A 27,888-nucleotide genomic window follows, 5' to 3' on the forward strand; every position below is an offset into this window, starting at 1 on the left:
AGAAAATACATTTAAACAATACACTACTATTACAATATTCAGTATTTTGTTTTTTCTCAAAAGGCAAAGCAGAGAAACCTGCCCTGTGTAGGATAAAAAGATACAGTGTATGAACATAGATATAGCTATTTATAGGTCTACACACTTAACCTCATTTAAAATTTCCCACTGAGAACCATAACTTCAAAAAAGTTGACAGAATGTGTCAGGATCAGACTGCTAACTCAGAAATTTCAGTTTAAGTAACTACTTAAGGAAGGAAGGAAAGAACAGGTAATGGCCAGTATTTAATGCATTTATTTGCCGTAACATTTTAGGGCAAGGAGTTAGATATTAGCTGATACTATATAGGGAGTGCATTTAAGCAGGAGTTGATATTCATGAGAGAACAGGGCTGCACTATCATCAGCAGAAATACTATTTAAAATTCTAAAACCTACTGCTTTTCAAACTTGAAGGAAATAAGATAAAGAAACATATGTTGCAGGCAGGCAGTGCACCATCTCACTCATAGAAATAGTAGCCTATTGTAAAGGCCACAATAACAGCTTCTGGTAAAAATATTTTTAGTAATAATACTAAACAATTGCTGCCTCCACTTCTCAGTCCTGCCCCCACAGTTTAATGCTTCCTCAGATGTGCCTCAAGTTCTGTGTGAGGATCCATGAACCAGATCAGCAGATTGGTTCACATGAAAAAATTCCTTCAAAAAATAAGATAATTCTTAGCATCAGTTAGGTCACTGCTGCATTTCACAGCATGGCCCCAGAAGGACCCAGACTGGGAAAACTGAAGGATTGTGCAGTGAAGTAAGGGGATGAAAGTGAGCGACGAGAGGGAGGGCATAAGCATCTTAGGTCAGTACACATTTGTGAACTATGGCGTCCAATAATCCAGGCTCAAAATGCAAGTAATTCTTACATTGTGCTCCTTGAGCCAAGGACCTGACACTACTTATTATTGATTGACACTGAATCACAGAATCTGAACTTCTGTTTCACTTTGTTCCACAAAAAGGGCCTTATTCTTTCAGGAAGATCGAAACACATTTCCAGCATTGTTCTGGGTATGGTGCTGATTATGACTAAGTTGATATATAAGATAACCTCCTGCCTCCCGCTGCAGGAGAAGGGATGGTAAGATGCACTAGAACAGTGAAAGAAAGTTTGTGAGCAAGACGGCCTTTTGTCAGAGAAGATCTCCAGCAGTTTTTCCTAGGGAAGTAAAACGACCACTGTATTTTTGAGCAGGGAAAAACTTAAACAATTCTTTTTTTTCCCCTGAGGAATATAACGCTAGCTTTACTGAAGTAAACTCAGATTTGGTTAATTCAGGAAGAGTGCCTGGATCTACATTTGTTTTTGCCATCTCTAATAGAAAGAACTTCATGATAGAAGCATTTACCCGAGAAATCCTACCTTCACCCTTACGGAGAGTACTTAAGAAGTCTCCATCCACCTTCTGACCTTCAACCTAGAGGGCTGAACTCGTGGCATCAGCCACAGTAGCACATAACCCCACAGCTGTAAGGAATTTACAGTAATATTTACATACAGGATTCAGCAGGTGCACCAACAAAACCAGGTGAATATGTTAGAAAGAACGAACTTGAAGAACTTTCAAGTCTTTATATCTGTGTAAGACTCCCTCATGCTTTCTGTATGGCAGGGTTTCTGTTATACAGAACAACAAGGTTAATAAAACTATGCCCAATCCAATGGGTGCATTGCTCCCAGCAGGAAATGCCTGATTTTATTTTTGTGATAGATGAAAGAAAGAACAAGTCTAAGATCCTGAAATAAACAGAAACCTTTAGTCAACTGGAGACATCTTACCATACATAGATTGCGTATTAACACAGTTAACCCACTGCCACAGTTAATACACACTGCCAGGGTATTTTCAAACACTGTATTAAAGGGAGCAAGATTTTAATCTGAAATGGTTATCTGAGAACCATGAAATCCTGAGTAGCTTCATGGACACTGTAATTCAAATCTGAAGCCTGTAAAACAGTAGGAAACCATACATCATGAGATGATGGAGGGTAGGATTGCACAACACAGAGCTACGAAAACAACACTAAATATTGGGGCAGAGGTACACACACATCAGTTGTCCTCATACCTTGAACCACTTAAAGCCAAAATGGTTGACCTCATGCATTGATGCATTAAACAGCTTCAGACAGGCAGTGAAGTGGCAGAATGGTAGAAAACAAGATAAACAGAAGAGAGGAAAAAAAAGCATGCAATTAAAAGCAAATTATAACCAGTTTGGACATTAACATTAACATTTTAAAATCACACATATCATTCATAATTGGTCTAAGAATGATCCTAACCTATTATTGTTTGTAAAAATCAAAGGATTTGCCATTAATATCATATAGAAAACAGAGCCTTGCATTTTATAACTCTAAAGCTATCTAAGGGTGTCGTTCACAATTCTACAAAGAACACAGAACATAATAAAACAAAGAGGGCATTCTTTTAAAGTAATTGAAGGAATATGAAATTAAAAACATTTGAAGGAAAGTCTCCTCCTCACCTTGGAAAAAACAGCTACTTGACATCACTCTGTCACTTGACTGTATTTAATTGATACCAAAACAAAATCCTATTGGACAAAATGGGGCACAGCAGCTCTCCCAGTGCTGACTGGAACAAGACACTCCAGCTACTTTTCCTTCCTGCCGTCTTGTTGGTCATATTTTAAAAACTATAATTGGTCAGAGCCAGCAGTTTAGTTCTTCTGTTGGAGTAAGACACTGTTGTCAATCAGTGATGGTATAGACATTGACTTTTCCCTCTTCCAATCCTGCTGCTTTCAATCCACCCTTCTTTCTCCTCACTTCTGTACACGCTACTACATCCAAATTAATTTCTTTTTCATGATGCTGTTGCCTACCATATTCCACCAATCTTTTCCCACAAATCTTACTCCTTTTGGCTCTCTTCCTATCCTCTCAATCTCTCTCACTGATCCTTACAGCTTATTGACCCTCAGGCTGCACACTTCCCTGCCCTGCTTCATCTTTCAGATTGTACACCCAATTCCAACTCTCCATTCACCAGCTATTTCCCTTTTTCACCAAGCTCTGACCATCTGACCTCATTGTGTGCCTCTCATCACGCTTTCCTGGTGAATTCTTTTGAAAAGCCTCCTTACTGCCAAACTTGAAATTTGTGCATATTCCCAAAGCACTATTCTCTTTCCATATTCTTGTTTTAGGATGCCTCGTGTATACATAAAACTTCACTTCTATGACAACAGTTCCCTATTTTACTAACCCAGACTTATCTCTTCTCCTCTCCAGAATAAACCTGCTGCTAACAGCTCACAGTGGACAGACATCTATGAGGAGCTCATGCTCAATAGGCTAAAAAGGCGTCCTCCTTTCCATCCTGTTACTGAAATCTTCACTACTTCATTTCTTTTCATCTAGGACAGAACTTTCATATTTTTGTTAATCTTGATAGTACCTTTGACTCAAACCTCCTTTCAAAGGTTATTTTTAAAAACTTGCAGAATTTCTTTCATGGAGTATCTCTAATATAAGACTTTGCTGCTGCATCTATGTAACTGAAGTTCTTTGGTAGGATTTCTCCTGTGTCTGGATCTATGCAAAAATCTTTCTCGTGCAGGTTGTGCCCATTTGTGCAGTAATCTCCTTGTCTGTAGCTTTGATCGTGTTAATGCTACTAGCATGCCACTTTGCTAATGAATCAAACGTAAGCTACTCATCTTTTGCAAACTGCACTCCACCCACCTTTCACTTTCAATACTGAGATAACCTGTGATCATCCGCTAATACAAGCCTACATTACGTGTGTATAAAATTTGTAAATATTCATCTTTGTGCTCTACTTCCCTAACTTCAGATACTTCTAACCCCTACAAAATTAACACACTCTTACCTTCTTCAAAACCTCCCCTCAAAAAATTTACTAAGCCTTATGCATCTTGTTCTGCGTTTCAAGCACAGACATCACAAAAGGGTGAGTTCTACAGGCTTCTAGGTGCTCAAAGAATACAAAAATAGTCACTTTGTCTTGTAACAAAGAAATTAAAACATTATGACATCCTAGGCATCAAATCACATACTATTTTGTTTACTTTTGTGTCTCAGCATAGAACCTGCTCCTTTGTGAGACATGTATTTTCCTTTCAAGAAGATTTAATCTCTGGCGTGGTATTCACTACCTAGTTAACATTTCTATTTCATGCAATTTTTTTAAAGGCTACAAGAAGTTTGGAAAGAAGGCATTCTTGAAAGTGAACTCCATAACATTGCCTAGGATCTTAGGGTACAGCAACCAGAATTATCCTCAATATGTCTATCAGCAAACAGCTGAGCTTGACTCTACCCTAAAGAGAAACAGTTGCTTTCTTCCCAAAAACTTGGATTATTACCAAGATATTTATGTCTTCTTTTTAGTTAAAGTATGTGATATAAGAATACATGTTGGAAAAAAGCTCTTAAAACATTTTAAACTGCAGTTAGCCAGAACTTCTTTTATTTAAATAACAAAGAGAAAGAGATCGTGCCATCGCAATGCAACTGACCAAATGCTCCTGTTTGCTAATTACAGTCAAGTAAGGAACAGTGAAAAACACTTAAGAGGCTCACAAAAAGCACAGTAAGAATGCCAGGTTCAGCTTCGGCTTCAAAAACTTTATCAAAATCTCATGGAATTTTATTCACTACTTATGGTGTGTTTTCTTGATGATTACTTATGTGAGTTGAAATCAGGCACGTACACAGTTCTTCAGAGTATCTCGTCACTGGTACAGAATCAATTAATGCATAAAAGTTCACACTTCTGGTTTCAACACATAAATGTGTATTTTATGTGTGTATGCTTGGCTCAAGCCAAGGGATTTGTCCCTTTATCCAGTTGTTTTGCAAGTGCAACGAGACGGTGGTCCATAAACACAACTATGCTAATAAAAATCACCGTCTTTAAATACACTCAATGAACAACACAGTGAACCTAAGTATGCTTACACATGGGAAGACAGCTTTGAGAAGCAAGACAGATCAGAAGAGTTACTACTTAAAATAATATTTTGAAGCTCAGGATACCTTATATTTCTTTTTAATTTCAAGAAAATCTTACCTATGAAATAGAACTTATCACGAAGGCTTTGCAGACTTTATGAGTTCTGTTACCTAATGTTAGAACAGAGATACAGGATCATCAAACAAAACCAGCTGTGCTTCACAGTAAAGTAGGGAAAATAGTACTTTACTGTCTGGTTAGTTTCCTAAGAGGACTACCAGTGACTTTATGAGATTGCAGACCTGTTTCTCAGCATTGATCCTGGCTGACTCCTCTTGTGCTAGCACCATTTCCCGCTCTGCAGTTATCTGAACACTTTCTCTGAGTGCCTCTTCCAGTTCTTCAATCCGATCATCCTTTTTACGTAGATTGTCCTGGAAAATGATGGGAGACTAGGTGAAGACAACTTGTTTGGAACTACAGCCTTTTTATCAACCAAGTTTTACGCCAACCAAAATGTGTTTCTCCCTCCCAAAGGCGCAACTGCAGGCAAATTATCTTCACACAAAGGAAAGAAAGATGAAGTGATGTAAGAGTAGGAGGAAGACTACAGTAAAGAGAAGGAAAAAGCTAGCAAAGCAGGGCCTCAAAGCAAGAGTGCTTGCCCTCCGTGTTGGATATACCAGTCTTGTCAGATTATACAGCATTGAGAAGTGAGGGTTGTTGGTAAACAAAGATTAGTAAGCAGTTCCAAAGAAGCATAGAAGCCAGAATTGCTGGGAAAGTAGCAGGCATTCAGCGTTGCTCATTTGCTCACACATTCACCGGCAGGCGTGGTAAGAAAGGAAACATAGTGCTGCAGTTTGGAGTTTGCCATTTCCAGGTTAAGGGGGAGAAAAGCAAACATTAACCCAACAGAGTTTTCCATTGTTCAGATTAAGTCTTTAAGGAAGTTTTCCATCAAAAACTCCCTAGGAATTATGAAGGGTTCATCTGGGCTGTCTGAATCTCAGACGTTCAAGTATCAAGACTCCCTTAAAATTTATTCTTCGATTAAGAGCATCTTCACAGTTGCAAGTTCAGATGTCCCACATATATTCAAAGGCCACTGAAGAAAACCGTACTGCTCCTCAGAAAATACACTGCTTTGTTGGTTTATACCATCAGTATAACTTAGAAAAATGATATACAAAATTAATGGTATTGTTATTTGTAAAGGAGACCCTCCTTACTTTAATATTGCTAGGAAAATAAGTGTATATCTCCTGCTTCTGCTGTAGCAGCTTGGACAAAAGACTGCAAAGCAGGCTGTCCTGATAGGCATATATGAACGTCTTGGACCATGGCTGCTTAACAAATCCATCAGAAATGAGCAGCATGATGGAAGATTTCTGCATTTCTTGTCTTGCAGATTGGTTTAGATCATAGGGTTCAGATGAGATATTAATGCACATTTAAGTTACCACATGGGCTTTTTAGCTGTCTCAGCAGCAGCGGAAGAATCGAAAATGTTTCCCTTTGGTTTTTTGCATTTTGCTTTTTGTCAGATTTACCCCTCTGTCTTCTGTCCTTTTGTATTTAGGACTGAAATTTTCCACTGTTTCTCTGAAAGTGTTTCACACCGTATAAAGAATAAGGAAAAAGATGACTGACTTGGAAAAAAATTTGACCTTGCAACCTTCATAATGCAAAAATTAGTCACTGGAGTTTAAAGAATGAACCTGACTTATTCCTTAATTCCTGCTTTCTAGGACTTGGGATACATCACCAAGGATACTTGTTTTATGAACACCATTTCTGGCAGTCTCAAAACTGCCACTTTCAATGAGAGTGCTCCAGCAGAGATGCAAAGCTTTGCATCAGACCAGTGCAAGACCTCTGGCACCACTGCCCTTGTGTAGAGGAAGGCTAGTATTCAACCGCTAGCACAGGCAACAGTATTTGTTAGGCTTTGCAGGCAGAGGAGTTTTCTGCTGATGGTTACTTTCCAAAGTGGATTCACAGGGCAAGTAATTGCTGATTTCTAAAGAAACAAATGGAGAGATCTTCGTTTCAAAAATAGGAGTTGCAGAACAAGTTTTCATACTTTTTGAATCTTTCTGAAACACTGACATCTTCCAAAACTACTTTATGGTTATGATTAGCCTAAACGAAGACTCATCAAAAAGATGAATAACAAGTTTACAAAAAACTCAGCACAGAATATTAACCGTGCCAGACATGAAAAATATTTACTTGCCTATCTGCATTACACAATAAATATCAACTGTACTTCTTGATACATTATTGATGGACAGCCAAGGAAGTGTGGAAGTATAGCTCTCCATTTCAAACAACAGAATTGGGAATCGTTAATTTCAACAGCTGCACGTAAAATAGAAACTGCTTTAGAGTAAGAATGCAGAATAAAACATTCTAACACATAAGGTATGTCCACCCTTCATCCCAGGCAAACATTTTAGAGGTGAATTCAACACTGTATTAACCTTGACACCGTACCGTGCTCTATCCAGACAGGTGAATTCTTGAGGGACAGGAGGAAGAGTAATTTATGGCACCAAAACTGATCAAGACAGTGCCACATTACCTGCACTTGAAAAGTCTGCAGTCATATATAATTACTTTCCCTAAAATAATATACAGACTTTTACATATACGCTAGAGGGTTGCAAGTTAAAAAAATCCAGTGTTGGCTTACAACCAACTGCCTAGAAATGATGATCTTTTAACTTTAGTCTAACACTAATAACCCCTGCAGTAAGAATGTTGCTTAGCCAGATAGCACCTCCACTAGTGCAGAATAGTCTCAAGACGCTTTTAAAAAATTATTTTGTTTCTAGCTCTGATTCATGACTAATTGATTAGCATTTGAATTATTATTTTTTAAAATACAAGCTGTTGTTTCAAACAAAACATACTAATAGAGAAAAGGTAAATAAAAGCAAACCAGCATTTGCCTTTTAACATACCATCGTGTTTTTCCAATTGTTTGGCTCTAAACTCAGAAACATGACAGGCTCATGCTGACCTTCAACCCGCGCTGCTGCTGCTTTCCTCTTTTTAGTTACATGAAGTATTCTATCTTTATTGTGATAAGCATTAAACTCTGGAGAAAAACTTCTGTTAATTATAACTACAGTTATAACTTTTTTCCTGCAGTGACTGATCCTCTGAAGCAGAGGACTAGAGTGCAACTCCAGTTGCTTCATATATACATTAGAACGTGACACTGAGGGCAAATTTATCTTCTTGTATTTTGATAAAATTGTAGAATGATAAACAGTGGCAGTCTCCTTTCATGAAGCTTATACAGATGACTGTTCAGAAAGAAAAAAAAAATATTACTTACCTGTACAGTAACTGGATTCTTCAAGATGTATTACCTACCCAAATATCGCCACGACCCTCCCTCCCTCTCTTCCTGAGTCCCATATGCATGAGATTCCATGGCAGAGATGGAATTAAACTGGGATAGAGGAGATAGCTCTGCCTTTATGCTCACTGGTGGCAGCACAACGAAAATGAAAAACCCATTTGACACTGTGGCAGTGCCAAGAGTTCAGGCACAATAAAAATTTTTGCTACCCATACTATGATCCTGTAGCTGATTCATATGCAAAACTCATTCCAATGCATGTGTCTGAAAGCCTGAAAGGAAAAGGAGGTGTGACTGACGCACATTTCTGGGCTTTTTCTTTCACTTCAGGAACAAAGTGGTAGGATGTCCAAGTGATGCATGTTAAAAGGATGTATCAATTTAATCTACCCTGCGTTCATGTGATGCATAATCTGCCATGAAGTTTTATGAAAGCGCATGAAATAGGATATAAGTTTTCACTGAGGCATTTAGGTTCAATTAAATCTGAGGTATCCTGGCAAACTTCTTCATAACTGTGTCTTGAACTAGACTCACAAAGGTCTTTATGGCCTAATTTCACTCTTTGAATTGGAATTAAGGTGGATTTCTCTAGTTAACTCTTGGGAAAAATTAGTTAACAGTTTGAGAAGGCAAGGAAACACTTCTTTTAACTGTTAAAAATATTTCTAGGACTAGCCAATCACCTAGGTAGTGAAACACCATTTTCATATAACCCTGTAATTAATGCAACAGCACATTTTGCCTGTGTGCTTTCATAGACCAGAAGGGTTAGAATACAGTACTAAAAGTGTTTTGAACTAGGAATCAATTATTTCTTAAACAGTGAAATCATTACATCATTACAAGCACTTATTCCTGTGAACCATTGCTCTTTTCTTATCATGTATTTGCTCAAGAAGCCATAACCTAGATAAAGAACCTAATGATAATGATCTCAGTCCATTCTAGATTGAATAAAACTCTCCCCAAAAGGAAAAATCCTCCTTTGTGAACTGACCTTCTACTAGATAAGTGGAACCTGGGAACTTGGGACCATCAGCTGCCTCAAGTACTACTTAAAGCTTCCTCCTGGATACAAACTGTCATTTAGTTATTGATACAACAAATTCTTCACCAACATTTGGAGGCAGCCCATCTACAAATGTTAGGAATTTTTCACAGTTAAAAAATATGAGGGCCTGAGTAATTGCAACTCTGAAGTGCATGCTGGTTGTTTAATATGAAAAATTGAAATCTTACTATGTTTCCTCCATAAAGTTCCCTTGCTTCCTGTCTTCAGCCATAACCAGTACCAAATGTGAAGAGGAAAATTTGGTTCTACTCTAGTCAGCCCATTACTGAGGACTTCTCGTTTGCCATCTCAGGAGCCTACCAAAAGATGCCGAAAGACTCTTACTAAATTATGGAAGGTGAGTTTCTGCAGTGTTGGTTAAACTACTGCACTGCTGAAACCAGAAGGAAAGATGCTATGCCAAAATCAGAAGGCTATTCTTCAGAAGAGGACAACTGATGAAAATAAATCAATTTGTTAATTAACCTCTGCTTCTCTCTGAAAAATACTTGTAAAAACCTGCAGACCTTTTTAAGAAGGTCCTGAAGCTTGAAGGGAATATACAATGTGGTGGTACCAAAAGGTGGTATTACAGTTTCATTTGATTTCAGAAACAATCATAGGGCCTTAAAGCTTAGGTGAGCATGGTGGATCTCCTTCATTTGGTTCCACATGCTGATCAACTACTTCAAGAAGTCTCTGAACAAGAAAAGCATGCAAAATTGTCACTCATAAATGGAGAAATACCTCTTGATGGTATTTCTGACGAGACAGTACTTTGACTTAATAGGTTTTCAAGAATACACATTGGGCAAATGCTGAAGGCCAGAACACCATGGTACATAACCCGAATGGTAGTTACAATAATCTAGCTCAAAAAGAGTGTTCAGGGTCCCTGTGCAACTGATCCAAAGCAGGAGATGTCCATGATGGATTGTTTCTCTCTCTGTATTCATTACCATTTGCTGAAGAAGTTGGCTAGAAAAAAAAAGAGCATGCTGTCTTGAAGAGTGAAATTAAAGATGACTATAAATTTCTGAAGAAGGAAATACCTTTAAGGTAGCGTATAGCTTGGTATCAAGATGTAGCCTGAACCACAAATAAACATAGGTCCAATACTAAAGATTCTGAAAAAAAAAAAAATAAAGTAACAGAGAGGCAAACTACCATGTAAACAGCTGCTACTGTATATATTGCTGGGCATGAACAAACAGCGGAGTTTACAGAATAACTACAAATGCTAATACTAGTATCATCAATGTTGCATACTGCTGTCTTGATGCCCTCAGCTGGTAAAAGAACTGAAGTATCGGGGGTTACCTGTGATGGGGAAACCTCTGTCTGTCTAGGCAGCAGCCGAGTATATCCACGTATTAGGTTTATATAAAGTCCCTGTTTCTCACAGAGTGAGCCGAAGAGGGCTTTTTCGTGAGTACAGCAATAGCCTATGTAATTATCATGAGTTCCTGAATGAAAGGAACAGTCTGAGAGCTGAAGAGACAGAAACTGCCAAGCAGGAGCTCCTCGACCAATGTTTCCTCATCTTTGGAGAGATCAGAGCTGAGATGCACGACGACTATCTCATTAAGACAACATATGTCAACATCTGGAAAATTGTATCTGCCAAATAAGATGCATGGATTGGAATTCAAGCCTGACAAGTTGCATAAATGCAGAAAAATAACTACAGGAGACAAAAGGAGGAAAACTGCAGAAGAAGAATTTCATTCCACCAGGGGTTGAGAGGGAAGTGCAACAAAGCTGGTCACAGCACTGCATATGCCACATTGAAAACACAAGGGACAGCAGAAGGCGATGAGTATGTTCTCCTAAGAGTACCACAATGGAGAAAGAGAAGACGCGTACATCCAAAATATGAGTGCACTTGTGGATCATCAGTTGCAGAAAGAACAAAAATATATTTATAGTAAAAAGAAAAAATGGATAAAAATTATTTCCAGGCATGATAAATATAATTGAAGCAGTGCATTAAAATTAGCACGGTGAAAAAAAACATAAGGAAGCCAACAGTTTATAAGAAATGGCCAGTGACTTTTTCTTTGAAACAGAAAGGTAGAAAATGGAGTGGTGTTTGGACAGCACTGTCCCTTGAGTATCATTGCTGCAGTGTAGGAGAACACTCAAGAGTGATGTGAACTAGAAACGATGCTGCTGACAAAAATATCTCCTCTTGTGCACACGGGAAGGATGCACAGTTTAGAAGTTATATGTATGGACAATCACTTGAAAGAAAATCATAAGAAGTGCTCAACTACAGAAGTTAATAAAATACAAAGAAAAAAAACAGGCAGGCAGCTGCTCTACCCTGCACCAAGTCCTCGTGGCTACCTACTTCATTAAGGAAGAAAGAAAAAAATCCCACCCAGAGAGTAAAACATATCTGTAAAATAACATGACAAATTTATGATGGGAAACATGTTGGTATCAAGATTACTTATATAGAAGCTAACTCAAGTGGTAAGCATGTGTATAAAAAATGCTCTTCTCTACATGCTAAGAAAATAAATACGGAACTAATTCATCCATCAGAAGTTATGCGAACTCATTTCTGTTCTTAAACTTACAGGTCACAAAGAAGCAGCAAAAAAATACAGATGAAATGGCAATGCTATACAATGACATTAGCACTGAATGATAGCGATCACTAAAAGAAATAATTTTGAGGTATATCAAGACATAAATAATGTTCATTTGACATGTAAAATCCTAAGGGCAAATCATGCATGCATGCATCCCTAAAACATATTGACATGGAAAAAAACCCCATAAATCCATGAAAATTGGAAAAGAAATATATCAACTCTAAAGGCAAACCGTAACAGATAATACTCAGATATATATATTTATTACTCTAAATGGCTCTAATTTAAATGAAGGGAAGTGAAAGGGGAGAAAAAAATCTTAGTGAAAACTTAGTGAAGAGAAATGCTTAATTTTTCACATTGTCTATTTCTTGAACACATATAAAGTCCTTAACAAAACTTGTGCATATTGCTATTATTGCCTGAAAATTGCTACAAATATACAACTGTATACACTGTATAATGTTTCTGAACATAATACAGTATGTCTACAAAAATGTGTGAACAACTCCAGCCATTCATATTTTTTCTTCCAAGATATTTTATGTGTTACCACTCAGGTGTGTTACTTTCAAAAAATGTTTCCAAAATATACAGCAGTTTTGTTCAGCATCAGGAGCAATCTGAAATACACCGAGCTTGCAGTAACAATAAGAAAGGATCCTAATCAATACTAGTTGAATTATGTCTATCATGAAGCTCTGTAATTCCAATATCCTCCTCTGCTACTGAAGAGGAATTCCATCGATTCCTAGATTATTTATACATTTCTTGAAGGAGAATGGAGAGGAAGGAGAAGAAAGGAAAAGGACAAACAGTTATAGACAGTATTACACAGGCCTAAAAGGGAAAGGCAGAACTGATTATTCCTACGAGAAAGTGGCAACGTCTCTTCCTGACAGCTACCGTGCTTTTGACACGTCTTTCCTGTTACTCTAAGCTTGGCGCTCCCAACACAGCAATCCCTTAGGTACGCTGGTTTTGTATAGGCACTTTTCATTATCAATAACCTAGACAGACTGAAGTACCTTGCCAATACTAACAACCAGGTTTACCATTTAGCAGCCCACGCAGGGTGCCAACAGCTTTAACATTTTGCTTCAGCTGTTGCAAATTACCACGTTTGTATTTTTTAAAACCTACAAGGACTGCGCTTCTATCTAACCACAGCGGGTCACTGCACAGACTATTGGAATGAGACCCAAAGCTGACAATACAGCCGTGAAAATGTTCTAAAGTGAGCAAAAGCGATAGATATCTGTAATTGTTATGGGGTTTTGTGGGGTTTTTTGTTTGTTTGGGGTTTTTTTTCTGTTTGGTTTTTTGAGAGGCTAATTGGGGAAATGCTACTGTAAAAAGATTTCTTCTTCACACGTAAAACAATACTATGACTCAAGACTCTTAAATTGATATGGGATTCCAGTTAAAATTGCCACTGTTTTTTGCTAACTGCACTATTAATACGGAGCTCAAACCCATATGTTATTCCCTCGATACAGCCCTATTCCTCTGAAGTCTCCTTGCCAATGTCAGTCCTGTCATCATCATTGTACTAATATATGACAGTAGTTGTAAGACCTACCTTTCTTTGCCCATTTTCAATCATTCAGCAAAAAAGAGCAGCAGAAGCCGCATGCATGGACAGCCAGCTATTAAAGTTCACTTCTCTTGCCCTCCCTCTTTCATAGCTGAACATATGACAAAAATTGCTAGTGATACACCACCACTGAGGAAATGTTTACTTAGCAGTTGATGCCATTGAATCTCTACCACTCTCCCAATTTTGAAGGGAATTCCTGCTATCACCTCCAGTCTTATACATTCATTTTAGTCGCTGATGCCTCTTTCTTGATTTTTATCATAGCAGAGTAGCTATTGTGTTTGTGCCAGGAACTGCTTCCTTTAAAGCAGCTATCAGTTCCAGGATAGGACTAACAGTCTAGCGACATGCTATTGCTAACCACTAACTACTTAATGTAAAAAATCCCCAACATTATTACTTTCACTCCATGCAGATGTTCTCCTATCTCCCAAACTTCAAACTAGTGATCATGAAAACAATTTCACATCAGAATTAAATTATCAACGTTTCTCACACCATCTGGGAACACCCCAACCCACCCACAATCCCCCTGGAAGCCAGATGCATGAAGTGAAGTTAATTCCAAGGAAAAGATCTGTCTTGGTACAACCTGGATTCAGCTACTAACCAAATACACATATATTCATTTAGGGAAATGTTTTGCTTAAAATATTAAAAACTGGTTTCTGTTCTCAATACCTTGACCAGTAAACACACAGATCAACTTTACCACTGTATCTGCAAGTCTAACGATACGTTTGAAGACAGGAAATAAACATACTTATGTCTTGGATACAATAACAGAAGCTTTAAAAAATTTCAGCAAGAAAGACTCAGGAAGAACGGAATGCCTTAGGTGTGCAGCAGCAGTCAATTCATATGCTTGTATGGAACACAAAACCTATTAGATACAATTGATAGGAACAGAATTCTGAAAAAAAAGTAAAAATCGGACATTTAGATACTAACATCATCAGAAAATAACGAGTTTAAAAATACTGAAATGAAGTATTTGAAAAGAAAAGCTTCTTGTTGGTGTATTTTCAGTGTTATATTGATAGTAGCATTTAAACAGGCAACATAGCATCACAACATGCATAAAAATTACCATTTAACTTCACCGGCATAAAAACCAAAAGGATGAGAAAGTGGAAACTCTTAACATTCTGAGAGATTCTCACGTCTTTGTATGAAATTCCGATTGTTTCTATAAAAGCCTGAACTAGTTCAGAGGAAAGAGAAAAATAGTTATTGTTTTTCTTCAGCCCTAAATATTCCAAAATGATCATCTATTGTTCTCAGCCTGCAAAGCTGGGAAAAGTACTCCCTGGCTCTTGTCTTCACTCATTTCTTTTCCACGTTCAAGTGTTTAAATTTATTTAATATCTGTTCGAACAGAAGCTTGTCCTTGGGTTTACTATTTTCTTCCTTTTCTTTACCTTTTCTACTTTTGCCATATCCTTTCTGTGGTGGGTGGCCCACATCATTGCACATTATTCAAGAGGTGAATGCACTGCTGATGTATACGGTGGCATAGTAGTATTTTCTGTTTTGTTGTTTAATAGTTCTCAACATTGTTTTCTTTAATAGTTCTGCTAACCAATAATATTTTCACGAAAATATTTATTCTAATTCCAAGATTGTTGTCATATGGTAATATAGCTAGATCAGAACCCATCATTGTGTACATATATTTAAGATTGTTTCTCCTGACATATATTAATATGTACTCGTACTGAATTTCATCTGCTATTTTATCCATGAGTCAGAGTTATGAGATACTTGTGGAGCTATATAGGTTATCCTTCATTTAAATATCCTGAATAAATCAATAAATCTAATTCAGAAATTTAGAGAAATTTAGCCTCACTTAAGGAAAATATTACGTTTGCCATTTTTAACCAGATACATTACCTCAGCATAAAACAATAATTGTTCCATAGAGCTGGGACATAAAGACATATGCACTTATAACGCAAAAAACATTTACAGTTTAAGAATACTCAATGGTTCTGCAAAAGGAGGAAGAGAAAAGTACATGGATGGTGACTGGCACGGAGAAGAAAGCTGTGCCCTAGAAGGGCATGGATAACTGTCGTTGGGACACTGAATTCCTTTAGCTTTTATTCCCTTGCTTTTCACACCCTGCTTTGGAAAACCATCTGACCTCAAAGATATGAACACTTAGGTAGAATTCAAACACCAGCAACAAAAACAACACAATGTCCTAAACTGAATTTGTTGATGAATTTTAACTGACTGTAGACATTTTCTAGAATGTTAAGGAGATCATCCTCCTTTAATCCTCAGTAAAAGACTAAGTGATACCAATATAGTTAGTTTTTCTCCACCACCTGCATTCAGATCTGAGTGTACCTCAAACAAAATTCAACAGCTGAAAGGACTGGTGCTGGCTTCTAGTACTTTACAACCTTCTGTCAGTTATGAATACACAATCTGCAGCCTAAGCCTCAATCCCAGGTAATATTTGCACATCATAGTAAGAGTAGTTGTTCTGATATATCCTAAGAGTGTGTAAATTCTAGCCAAAGAGGAAAATTTAATAGGAAAAGTGCTAGTTAAAAAAAAAATAGGAGGCGGGGAGGGAGTAGTTTAAGGGTGACAGGAATTTGGGCATCTTAGTAAGCAAGATTAAGGAATAATACTGAATCAGAGTGAAGTGAATTAGGTTTATTACTGCTTGAAATTAATTAGAGGAAATTTTTTAAAGGAAATGCTGAAGCATTTGTTGCCACAGGTATAGAACTAAAAAAAATTCCCAGTGTATTTTTTTTTTAAATAAATTCTGAATTCTGTCTGTCTTTAGGTGCCCATCATCGCGCTATCCCTGTTCCTTTTCTATTGGGCAAAACAAGAATAAGGCAGAACAGCAATTTTATTAAACAATGAGACTATGAAATGAGCCGCAGCAATTGGGCATTTTTATTCTTGGGGAGAGATGAGTTAGAAACCATTTTCAACACAGCAAGTAAAAAAAAAGCTTGTGAGAGAGAAAAAAAAAAATCAGAAGAGGGAAAAAATGCAAATTTATTGCCATTTCTCAGGCTCATGAAATAAGACACCAGAATGAAAAGAGAGCTGTTCTTTCCCTTGAATGTACTCCTATTGTTTTGCTTAAATCTGGCCCTCAGTGTTTTCTACTCTCAGGAGAGACCTCCTCACAGGAACCACACCATGTTGTCAACAGTTACATTAATCTCTCTGACAGTTTTTAGGAAAGGAGTTTGAACTCAGATACTAATCTTGGAAAAAAAAATCCATGCAAAAAACATCTAGTGGTTAAGGTTGTTGGCACACATTCAGCTGTCCAGTCTTCACTGTACTTAGTTTCTGGCATATCATAAAGGGTACCAACCCTGCTCTTTGCCAAACAGGCAAGAGACTACAAATAGCAGGTTTCATCTTCCCCTGACACCTAATGTTTCTGGGTGAAAGTGTGTCTGGAGAATAATATTCCTGATGGATCACAGGGGAACGTTAGGATGCAGGGAGTCCTCTTTCCTCTATTAAAAACTCTCAAGCCATATAATGGCTTTCTCTCACTACAAATCTCAGTTTGCAGTTAAAGAAACACTGGGATAATTGCTAGTTGTAAATAGTGACTTTCATGAAATTTTTCCAGCTGTCTGTTCAAAACTGCAGAGCATTTTTACATTACATAAGAAGACAGAGTCAAATGGTTCATCTTTTTTAAAGATGTCAAGGCAGTGAATACATCTAACCTGAACATAATAAATGTATGGTAAACTAAACCGTAAAGTGAAAGCAAATAGAGCAGATGGCTAAGTGTCTATCCAGGGATATGCTTATCCGTTCCAAATGTCAACTCTTTTCAAGCTTAGTTTCTGTAAATGTTACGGTAACATGTATTCTGTAAGGAGTGCTCTCTTCTAGTCAAACACAGAAGATGGTAATTCCTTAACAATATATTTAATGTCATAAACATCGATTATGTAGAAATGACAGATTCTGTCTCTATAAGAACTGCCATATCAAACCTAAGAACAAAGTCATATATTTATTCCGATATTCAGAAATGTATGTTAAATTTCAGGTGGAAGAAGAACATGCATCTCCCTTCTCTAATAACACAACTGAACAATTCATAAAGCAACAGAGAAATCCGTTTCTGAGGCAAGTAATTTCCATGTTCAAAAGTATTTTTGTTGTTGCTTCAACATGCAACACTGCACACATGTGCAACAACAAAGTTACTTAGACCTTGTAAACATTCATCAGAAAAAATGCCTTTACTAAAACTGGAGGCAGGGCTGTCCCCGCAATTCGCTCATGGCTCACAGCTTACATTGTAAGAATAGTAATACACCAAAATCTCACTATTTCAAGACAATTAAGAAATGGGAGAGGTAAACTTACACTTTTTTTAATGGTCACCCATACTACTATATACTCTGTCTGTATGCAGCTGTTTGGAGAAATACGGATATCAGATTTCTGTATGGAAAACTGGTATTAGAAACAGACCCAGGTAAATACTCTTAAGGCTTAACGTGTACGAAAGTTTGTCTTGATGAGCTTCCTTTTAGTAAATGGAGATTTTACTGTCTCGCTAAGACCATCAGATCCAAAAGGATAAGAGATGAAAAGGACTAATATTCCTAAGAACAGGACCTCATCTGAGCAGATGCTGCAGGACTTAACTTCATTCCTTTTTGATTATCACGATAATTTTCCTACCTTCTCCTGTTTATTTTCTGGCAAGCTGTTAGCAAGCCTTCATGATCTCCCTCGAAATAAAGTTGCACTTTATGACTTCAACAGAGAAAATGGAAGAAACCTTATCTTTTAGCTAGAAGCTAATTTTTGTGTGCATTACTGTCTTGCTGAGATGGAAATCCAACAGTGTAATTTTTACATGAACACGTAATTTCATATCACTATTTCATACTATGCACTAATTTTTGGTACCGTGCAGTATTTCTGCACTATTCAATGAACTAGCCTTTCTTTCTAGTCCTGTTTCTGTGACGTTAAATGATAAAAATTATGGTATCAACATTGTGAAAATTCCTAAGTCTTTTTTCCATTAGAGAGCATTGCAAATGAAGAATACCACCATACCTGAGTATTGTCCATAACTACTATATTACTTCACAGAGATATAACCAAGTATGTAGCCAGGCTGTCTATTCATCATCCATACACTATCTACTTCATATAAGATGACATAGCCAGGAATGCTTAACTATGAATTTTTAATTCCCTCAAAAAAGGCTAAAATTCAAAGTAATCCAGCCCCCCACCCCCCCCACCCCAAGAAACTTCCCCTCACTATAAGTCACAAAAAGCCTAGCTAAAAGGTCATCATTTTTGGAACTTCTCCCAGACATCCAGGAAAGTTAGGAAAAGCTCTCTTGACAGGGAGAGTTATGACATGATAAGAGTAAGAGCTAGTTTTATTCCAGGCATCTGCCAGGGTTAAATATTTGCTTGTGTCTACAGTAACTGCACATACTGTGCTGAAAATCACAACCCTTCAAGTAAGTACAGAACACAACTTTTGTTGTATTTTCTGTAACATATTGTAAAAGCTGATGGAAATTTAAATTGTTACTGGAATGTTACATTACTAACAAATCATGATGCATATTAAAGTCTCTACTGCATATGTATATCTTGTTTTCTAATGCATAGCCAGCTGTCACAGATCTCTCGGAGAAAGAGGGAGAGGGAGGGTCATTTGATCCCCAAACTACCTACTGGCTACCACTGCATCTAGCCCAAATGAAAAAGGAGGAATAATTTTCATACATTTATTCCATTTAGATTTTTAAGAGGCATGATTGTTCTGTTCTTTAGAGCTTGTATTTGTTCATACCTGCTGCATTTGCATGAACAAAAGTCCTACATAATACTGAGAGACAGACAGTACAATTCTGATTCACATCATCTGTGAACTCAGAATCATATTTTCGCTTAATTATCAAGAACGTGTAACAAGGTTAAGTTTCATCCTTTATGGTGAGCTAGGAATGACCTGGTGACTGACACAAAAAAGTTACCTCTTCAAAAAATGCTGACAGATTTCTTAAAAACTGAATTGCAAAGTGATTTCATATCCTTTCAGCACTTTATGTCATGAGTTCTGTCCTAGAGGACAGAGGGAGGATGACCTACAACTGAATATACCATTTAGTGAAATTATAGCCACCTGCGTAGGTGCTAATGGCATCTAGTCAGGCCCAAGGAACAATAACACCTACTAGGCTGGGCAGCACAGAGAATTGTCCAAGGACAGGGAGGCCAAAACTTCTCCCTGATGTAATTAATTTCGAAAAAGTACAGGGAGAGGAAGGGAGAGAAAAAGAACGTTTTGATCTGAGTAATTCCCAAAGACGGATCTGAGCTCAATGAGAAAATACAGGTCTGATATGACAAACTGTTCTCTGGAATAAATCCTGCAGATGCAAGATGGCATTAAAGAATAGATTTCTACCAGGCTGAAATGGAGTAGCTGACAGTTTCACGGACCTTAACATGTTGAGCTGTGCTAACCAAGGGATAAAGAAAGTGCACTCCACTCAGCTGGCAGGCAAGGCTGGAATCTGATATGGCAGTGGTCTATATGGTAGAGAAATTAGCCAGGAACTCAGCACTTGAAATTCACTTATCCCAGGAAAACATGTAACACCGTTTAACTAGCATAACCAATTTGCTTCAAAGCTGACGATGCCTAGAAAGTTATGGAGGAAGTTTTGAACTTTAAGTTTGGAAAGCTTTTCTTTAAATCTAACCGTTTCTTCAGAAGCTTTATACACACTGCCCAAAAGCAAGTTCATAGATTAATTAGGGAAGCATGATCTCTCTTTACTAACAGCCGAAAGATGACAAACCATCACTTTCATCATGGCATGTTATTACCATCAACAGATCAGCTGAAAAAACTTCAGCCACCCTACCCTCAAGATCCAGTCATAGCATGTCAAGAGGAAATTCTTCAGTAATTTAAGACCAGATGTACTGGGCTTCACCTGGGTTTTCAGATTTTTGAATGTTGATATTGACTGTGTGTACATGCTGTGGTGTCTCATAACAAATAGTTCCTGATATTCAATGAACTTAGAAGGTTCATTTGATGAGAAGGTATCTGGCTACCTATCCATTTCATTGAGCTTTGTCTGGATCCCAGTAAAAGCATTACTGAACAAAAAATTGCACATTTGTTTAGATTGAGAATTCAGTTCTTTCCACTAGAAGGACATTTTTCCTATTTAATGCTCAAAAATACGATAAAAGAATTATATAACCACAAGGAACAAACAACATATACTTGAGTATATAATTCATGGATTAGGAATTACACATTAAATTATCTAAACTTGGGTGTGGAAAAAGAAGAAAAAATTAATAAATTTACTTGGTGTTACAGTTGTTCATTAAAGCATTGAAATATATTTTACATAGCTTCTGGACATACAGTTTGTCAGCAGCAATTAGAGACGGATGGATAGCTGCTGCAATACAGATCAATAGTACACAACTCCATGCCACAAGATATCCTGAAAATTCCTCCTAAAAACTCTGGAAGACGCTGGAGTGATAGAACAAGAAAACATGCATACTACCATGCAGATGCCAGTTCCAGGTACCCATTCAAATATAATGAAATTTCAGTAAATGTTACCTTTCTAGTACAAGACAGCATATCAATTCCTTTTCACAATAGCCAAGCTTTAGTTACTTGAAGCAAAGATTTTCTACTCCAGCCCAACAGCTTGTTTTTTTTATCCTGCTTATAGACCAGACACTCGTTAACCTCTCAGATCTCTGGAGAGTTGTGGTTTAAGGGAACCCAGGAGGAAAAGACAAATTTGGAAAGCCATTTATCCATCTCACTAGAATTGAGACATTATGGTTTTCGTTCTTCCCCCACTCCCCAAAATACCAAATTTCCATCATCAGAGCTCTCTGAATAAACGAACATTTTGTTACTGGACTCAGGAAGAAAGAAACCACATGCCTGTTAGGGACAGAGAGAGGAGGAGTGGAGTATGTGCTTGGGAGCGTGTTTATTTGACTGGATTGCAGACGGTCAACCAAAGAACATGCAGATCATATATTTTTAAGCATTTCATAATGTCTTATTATTAATTCCAGCCAAAACCACCAAGACCAAAATTATCTGAAATTGGTGCTTGTGTGTCCTGACCCCAAAGCCAACAATGGTTGCATAAAAAAAAAAAAAAATCTACGTTCCTCTCAGGTTTAATTTCTTTTTTTAATCGATTAGAAGGCAGTGCCCCTTAGAGTCTATGGAGAAGACAGGTCTCCATAACTAACAAATTGAAATGTGGTCCTAGGTAAATTTTACTTCCAGGAAACCAAAACGTTGCAGTCCTTGAGAGAGGGAGTCTACAAGCAGAGGGCTCTTCTAAAGGAAGGAGTTTTTATTGAACCTGTCACTTGTCATTAAACACTCCATATTTTACCTTAGCCTGATATTTTCATTAGAGCATACAGACCTTTTTCATCTGTGAATGAAAGCATTCCCTTCAGCCTTGTGTTGAATATGGGGAAAGACTCTCTAAAATTGAGCCCACCCAAACAGGACAATTAGGTTCACAAAAGCAGGAAAGGCACTAGGGAAAAATCAAGTATTATTAATACTATGATAACTTACACATTTCATTGCTGACTATCACATCCCACTTCAATGTTAAATTCTTATATGCATTTAATAATGTCTATTTTTAATCCCAGAAATACTCGCATATAACTATATAGAAAGCAACTGACACCAGTGCAAAATAAAACACAACATAAGCAAAGTGGGAAAAAGTATGTACTGCTGTATAGACATCTCTAATTGGAAAACCTGAATGTAAAAATGTAAAGATCATAAAATTATACACTTTGACACCTTTGTTCCCAATTTTAGCTTCCCTATTAGGCCACCAACCTACAACAAAGTAACACTGGAGAAAAAGAGAAAAATATTAAACGACTTGGCTTCCTCAAAAGAGACAATTGGTTACTTGCTTCTTGTTCCTAGAAATAAGTTGCTTACTTTGAAATTAAAAGAGGAAATATTTAGAGTAAAATTATGTTAACTATGCTATGCATAGTTTTATATTTATGATCTCTTTACTGCTAGAGCACTTTGTAAGTAAAAAATTGGATAGTACCTTGCAAGGACAGCTATACATTCTTAAACAACTCTGATAAAAAGCAGCACCATTTTTTGCCACCTAATTTATGTAGTATCAGAAACTGGTGTTAAATAGTTTTAACAGGACTTAAATGATCAGTAACCAGAATATTACTGTCTGTCCATTGCTATTTGTAGTTGCACAAACACATTACATAACTTACTGTTTCAAAAAAAAAAAAGGGCATTTTTAGTATGCAAATAGGAGCTGAGAAAAAACAAATTTCAGGCTTTTTCCAATGCATTCCATTTGTGTAAAAGAAAGAAAAACGAAAAGGGAAAGAATAATTGTGGGGAAAAAAGCCAGAAAAGAAAGCCACACCTTTTAAAATCTGAAAGTGCTACATCAAAACAAAAAAGATGATCTGGAATGGTATCATTTGATAAACACACCACGCACATAATTGCAAGGCAAATGTCAAGTATTACTTATCTTTTCAAACTTAAAACACAGATTTACTCAAATGCAGATTACAAATCTAACCAAATATTGTATTAGTTTTAGGAATTTTTAAAGACATTTCACTAATACAAGGAGGATTGTGTTATTTAAACTTAAGCTGCCACATAACGAGGGCCTTGTGGATTGCCATAGCATCACAGCCACAAAACCCATTAGCAGATGTAGAAATCCCACATCCCAGCCTTTTATAAAAGTCTGCAGTTATGAAATAATTTTCATACACTTGGAACTTAACTATTTCAGTACCCTGCACATACAGGACTGGAATTGATGGGGAAAACCACAAAATGGTGCATCTGAGAGCATTCCACAGACACATGTTTCTGTGGTTCTTTCAAAAGTTCTTAAAGAGTTAAACCATCCCCCTAGAATTCCACAGAAAAGAGTAAAGGAGTATCTGTTTAAATTAAGGAGGAGATTTATCTTTGCTAGTGAACTATTAGGATTTATTCTGTCTTCATTGTAGATGTATTAAGATACGTAGCTGGTTACAAGAAACAGGATTTAACCTAGGATAACAAAGGACAACACCTATGAGAAGGCTTGCTCTCTAAAGATTTAAAAAATAATTTTGAAAGCTCTCAAGGGTAGATTACTGTTTCCATGTTTATTTTCACTCACCAAAAGGAAAGTTATTTTTGTAAATTAAAGAAATCACAGGCAAAATACCTATTATCTCCTCACTTAGCATCATGGTGCCTTGGCTTTATTTCATGGCAATAGTTTAACATTTTTATGACAGCACTTGAAAACTTACCGTCTGATAAACCATCTACAGCTAATACCAACATATAGCACAGTGAGAAATATTTGACTTGCTTTCATACTGGTGACTTTCATGTGCCTAGGTAGATTTGAGGTAACTAGATAATTCTGCAGGGCAGCAGCATGTTATCATTTCAGAAATAAAGCAAACTGACTAGTAAGCATACCAAGAATTCATGGAGTAGGATTTCACTGTCAAACAAGGATGAGTAAACACAGAAAACACAGTCCTCCAGTTACCTCACAATAATTGCAATTTACCATAAGAATACTTACTTGGTTATCTTTCATTTACTGAAGAAAAGGCACCAATATAAGGTAAAGTCAGCTGGGAAAATACACAAAACAGCTAAAGAAAAAGACTGTTAGAAGAGCAGCGAAGAAAGAAGTGCCCCACCAATCTCAACGCTGAAATGCAAAATTATTTCAATGATGCACTTCATAACTGAGTTGACAGTTAAAACTATTTTTCCCTTTTATGAAAATGGGGTAAGCTACAAAATCAACTGAGAGAGGCTGCTTGCTTTGAAGTGCTCTGGGATAGATGTGTCCTTTTAAACAATCAGTAACAAATTTCTTAGGTAACAGCTATGAAAATGGATCGGGGGGTACAGCGGAGAGCGAGGTAGCTAAGCCTGGCTGATTGGCCACATTGCTTTAATTCAATTCCCATGTTACCTGAAGCTGTTGGGAGCTGTCATTAAGATTATCCTCTCGTCTCCTGGCCTCCTCCAGCATCTGTGCACTCTTCTTTTTCTCCACTTGCTCTTTGTGCTTCAGATTTGCTACTTTCTTATTTTGATCTTTAACTTGCCTGTAAAAGAGAAGAGCACTCAGAGCGTGGTCCAGAGCACGCTTCCCATCAGCTCCAGCGCTGGGCAGCTGGACTGGGGAAGAGTGGAACCCTCTTCCATCACTTTGTTTGCAGAAGGTCATCAACACCGAACTCATCCTCAAGTGTTACCCTCAGCTGCTAATTCAGCGAAAAGAATCCTTCATTTTGCTCATTACCGTTAACCTAAATGTGGAAATTTCTGAAAGAAAAACCTTAATTATTATTTGGTATAAACTACTAATCAAAAGATGCACCTGCCCTCTTGTGACTATGTGGTATGTGCTATGTAGAAATCTTTTCACTGTTCATACACACATGTACATATAAAAAATGCAGACATTTAATAGCCTATTTTGCTTTGGGTACCATTATATCTAATGTAAGGAAAATAGGAGGATTAAAAGGAAAAACTAATGAAACATGACTTGAATATAGAGGACTACCTACAAGCTCTAGGCAATCTGTTTCCAGAAGTAAAACTATTTCTTTTCAGCCTCAAGTTCTACTTGTTTACTAGATATTTTGAGGGATTTCCTATCCTTTCTTTTTACAGAAACAAGACAGAGCAAGTAAGAACAAACTATTTCAGAAAGCGTGCATAATTTCCTTTTCACTTGCATCTATGAATTATTTTTGATGAACCTGGCAACTACCATTGCCTGCAGACAGGGTTTGGCCTTTCTGGGCATTAAGACACATGGAGTATTGAATCTAATTACAGACCCTTTAATCTCAGCCTCCAGACCACAGAGAACTTAAGTCTAAACTTTTAGTCCAAACAAAACAAAACAGGCTAGCTTTGCTTCCTCAGCCCTTTTCTCCATAATTATATCTGGAGTTTGGATTTTGGAATAAAAGACAGATTCTTCAGTTGCAAGATTTCCCCAAAACATCATGCAAGTAGTAGAGACGGCTCTCTAATTTACTGTTTAGAAAGCAGAATGATATACTAGTTTCCTATCTGGTATGTTATCCACACAGAGAGGGAAGAATGTTTCTTCTGTATTTCAGAAATACTTTTAGAACAGATCACAAACAACTCTGATTGCTTTAATATTTTCTTCAGAACTCATAACAAATGTATGATCAAGAACATATTTCTTTGTGATATGTGTGTTCAAATTACGTGGCATATGACTAGTCAATGCTTTGAGTTCTTCCAAAAAAACATAGGTTCAACACTGAGCTCTGCTTTTTGCAATGTAAGCCAACTGGAGCTGGGAAAATTGCAAAGACAGCAAATTTTCCTTGGTGCTAAACAAACTTCTATTAGTGTGAAAAAGTGCTGATGGCCTCCAAAGACCAAGGGAAAAAAAGAAAGTCCTTTTCTGATGATGTTAAAAAATTATTGGCATACTTAACTGCCTTGTCCAACAGTTACAGCTGATTTGAGTCAGGATGCTTTTTAAACACAACCAATATAATTGTTAAGTTGTTCTAACCCAGTGCTGCACACTGGCAATGGGCGCACTGCCCAGTTTGAAAGCAGACTTCTTCAGTGATTAAACAACTTATTGGAAATATTATGTTGGCACCAACTCAGCTTGTACAATACACTGTTCTATCTGTCCAGTAAAACAAACATAGAAAGTACAGCTAAGTTAATGCAGAAAATTAAAATATGCAAGCCCAACACATTCAATTCCATATGAGAATTCTTATTCAACTTCTAAATCAAAATTAGGGGAATTAATTATTTTTTATAAACTTGCAAACCTAGATTCACCTGTTGGGAAACTGGTCTGTGTTACTGTAACCTACTGGTTAGATAAGAGACAACAATATTAATAAAGCAACAACCCTCATCAAAATATGTCTGAAGTAGATCATCTCCCACATGGTCCAAAACGTCTTCAAACAAAATGCATATTTCAAAGAAAGGAGTAATTATAAGGATATATACTATTGACATCCACCTTATGTCTGAACCAAAATTCATGTCTTTCTAATGTATTAGGTAGATATCCTGAGACAAACTCAAGCTTTCCTAAAGTGGGTTAAAAGATGGAAGTCTTGAAATTACCTAGTGCTTGTAATACTCAGATCAATCCTCATAACTGTCATACTGTTTGGAAACTTGAATTCATGTGCAGGATACAACTATCACTCTACCTCTGATGTCAAAAAGCAACAAAAGTTGGGCAATAAACCTTTCAAATGATACAGGTATCTACAGCATTGCCTAAAATTTCCCCAGCTGTTTAACTATATAAACTGAGAAGGTCACGTGAAACTTGAAATCTCTAAATATAAAAGGCTTGCAGCCATTTGATGCATGAAAATACATCTCTTCTCAATGCCCATGGTACCAAATGATAATTCTCATTTTTACAGTACTTCATGCAGATAATCATGTAAAAGGTTTAGCATATACAAGCCCAGAGCCCTTTAACATTTGCACCATGAAAGTTCTGTGAAACTGTAAAGAATCCATACTGTGATTCTGTAAAGAATCCTCTTTCTTCCGTCAGATAACTTTCAGCCTTCAAAGCCCAAGTCAGAGAATCATGTTTTTATATACATAAACAATATTCAAAAAATATTTAAAAACACACACACATTTTTAATATCAATAGACCTCAAAAGCTTAATAGGAATCACCTAAATCACTGCTCCATAAGACAGTTCTGTTGCTATTATGAACACTGAAATAGTACCGATGATTGTTCATTTTGTAAACTTAATGTTCTTCTAACTCTTGAATACAATTAGACATATATATAGCACATAACCTTGTCAAAGGGATAGTAAGGTTTTAAAGAAATCCTTCATCTATAAGAATATTTTTATTAAAACTGAAAAAACTGCACAAGATTAAAGATAGCAAAAAGAGAATGAATTAATTACAATGATGGCAACAGCTTAGAGATTTATGAGTGTTTTCTAGAAAGCATTAGTGTTAGCATGTACAGCAACTGAGTAAACACCAATTTGCAATGTGCACATGGAATTCTCATAAAATAAAGAGCACATGAATTTCTGAGAGATACAGAACATTAAATATTACTAAAAGT

At 36.9% G+C, this 27,888-nt stretch overlaps 1 protein-coding gene across 2 annotated transcripts in view; it reads right to left on the reverse strand.

Moving 5' to 3' along the window:
* Positions 1–27,888, reverse strand: part of ERC1 (ELKS/RAB6-interacting/CAST family member 1) — a 310,978-nt gene that overhangs the window by 119,850 nt on the left and 163,240 nt on the right. For both annotated transcript variants that reach the window (XM_009332891.1, XM_009332890.1), the window contains 2 exons: positions 24,718–24,853; positions 5,309–5,440 (listed from right to left, as the gene is read on the reverse strand). In XM_009332891.1, the coding sequence (XP_009331166.1) occupies positions 5,309–5,440; positions 24,718–24,853 (268 nt within the window). The remainder of the gene's footprint in view (positions 1–5,308; positions 5,441–24,717; positions 24,854–27,888) is intronic.

The sequence above is a fragment of the Pygoscelis adeliae genome, unplaced genomic scaffold (assembly GCF_000699105.1).
Source record: "Pygoscelis adeliae isolate BGI_AS28 unplaced genomic scaffold, ASM69910v1 Scaffold38, whole genome shotgun sequence".
In the NCBI taxonomy this organism is placed as follows: domain Eukaryota; kingdom Metazoa; phylum Chordata; class Aves; order Sphenisciformes; family Spheniscidae; genus Pygoscelis; species Pygoscelis adeliae.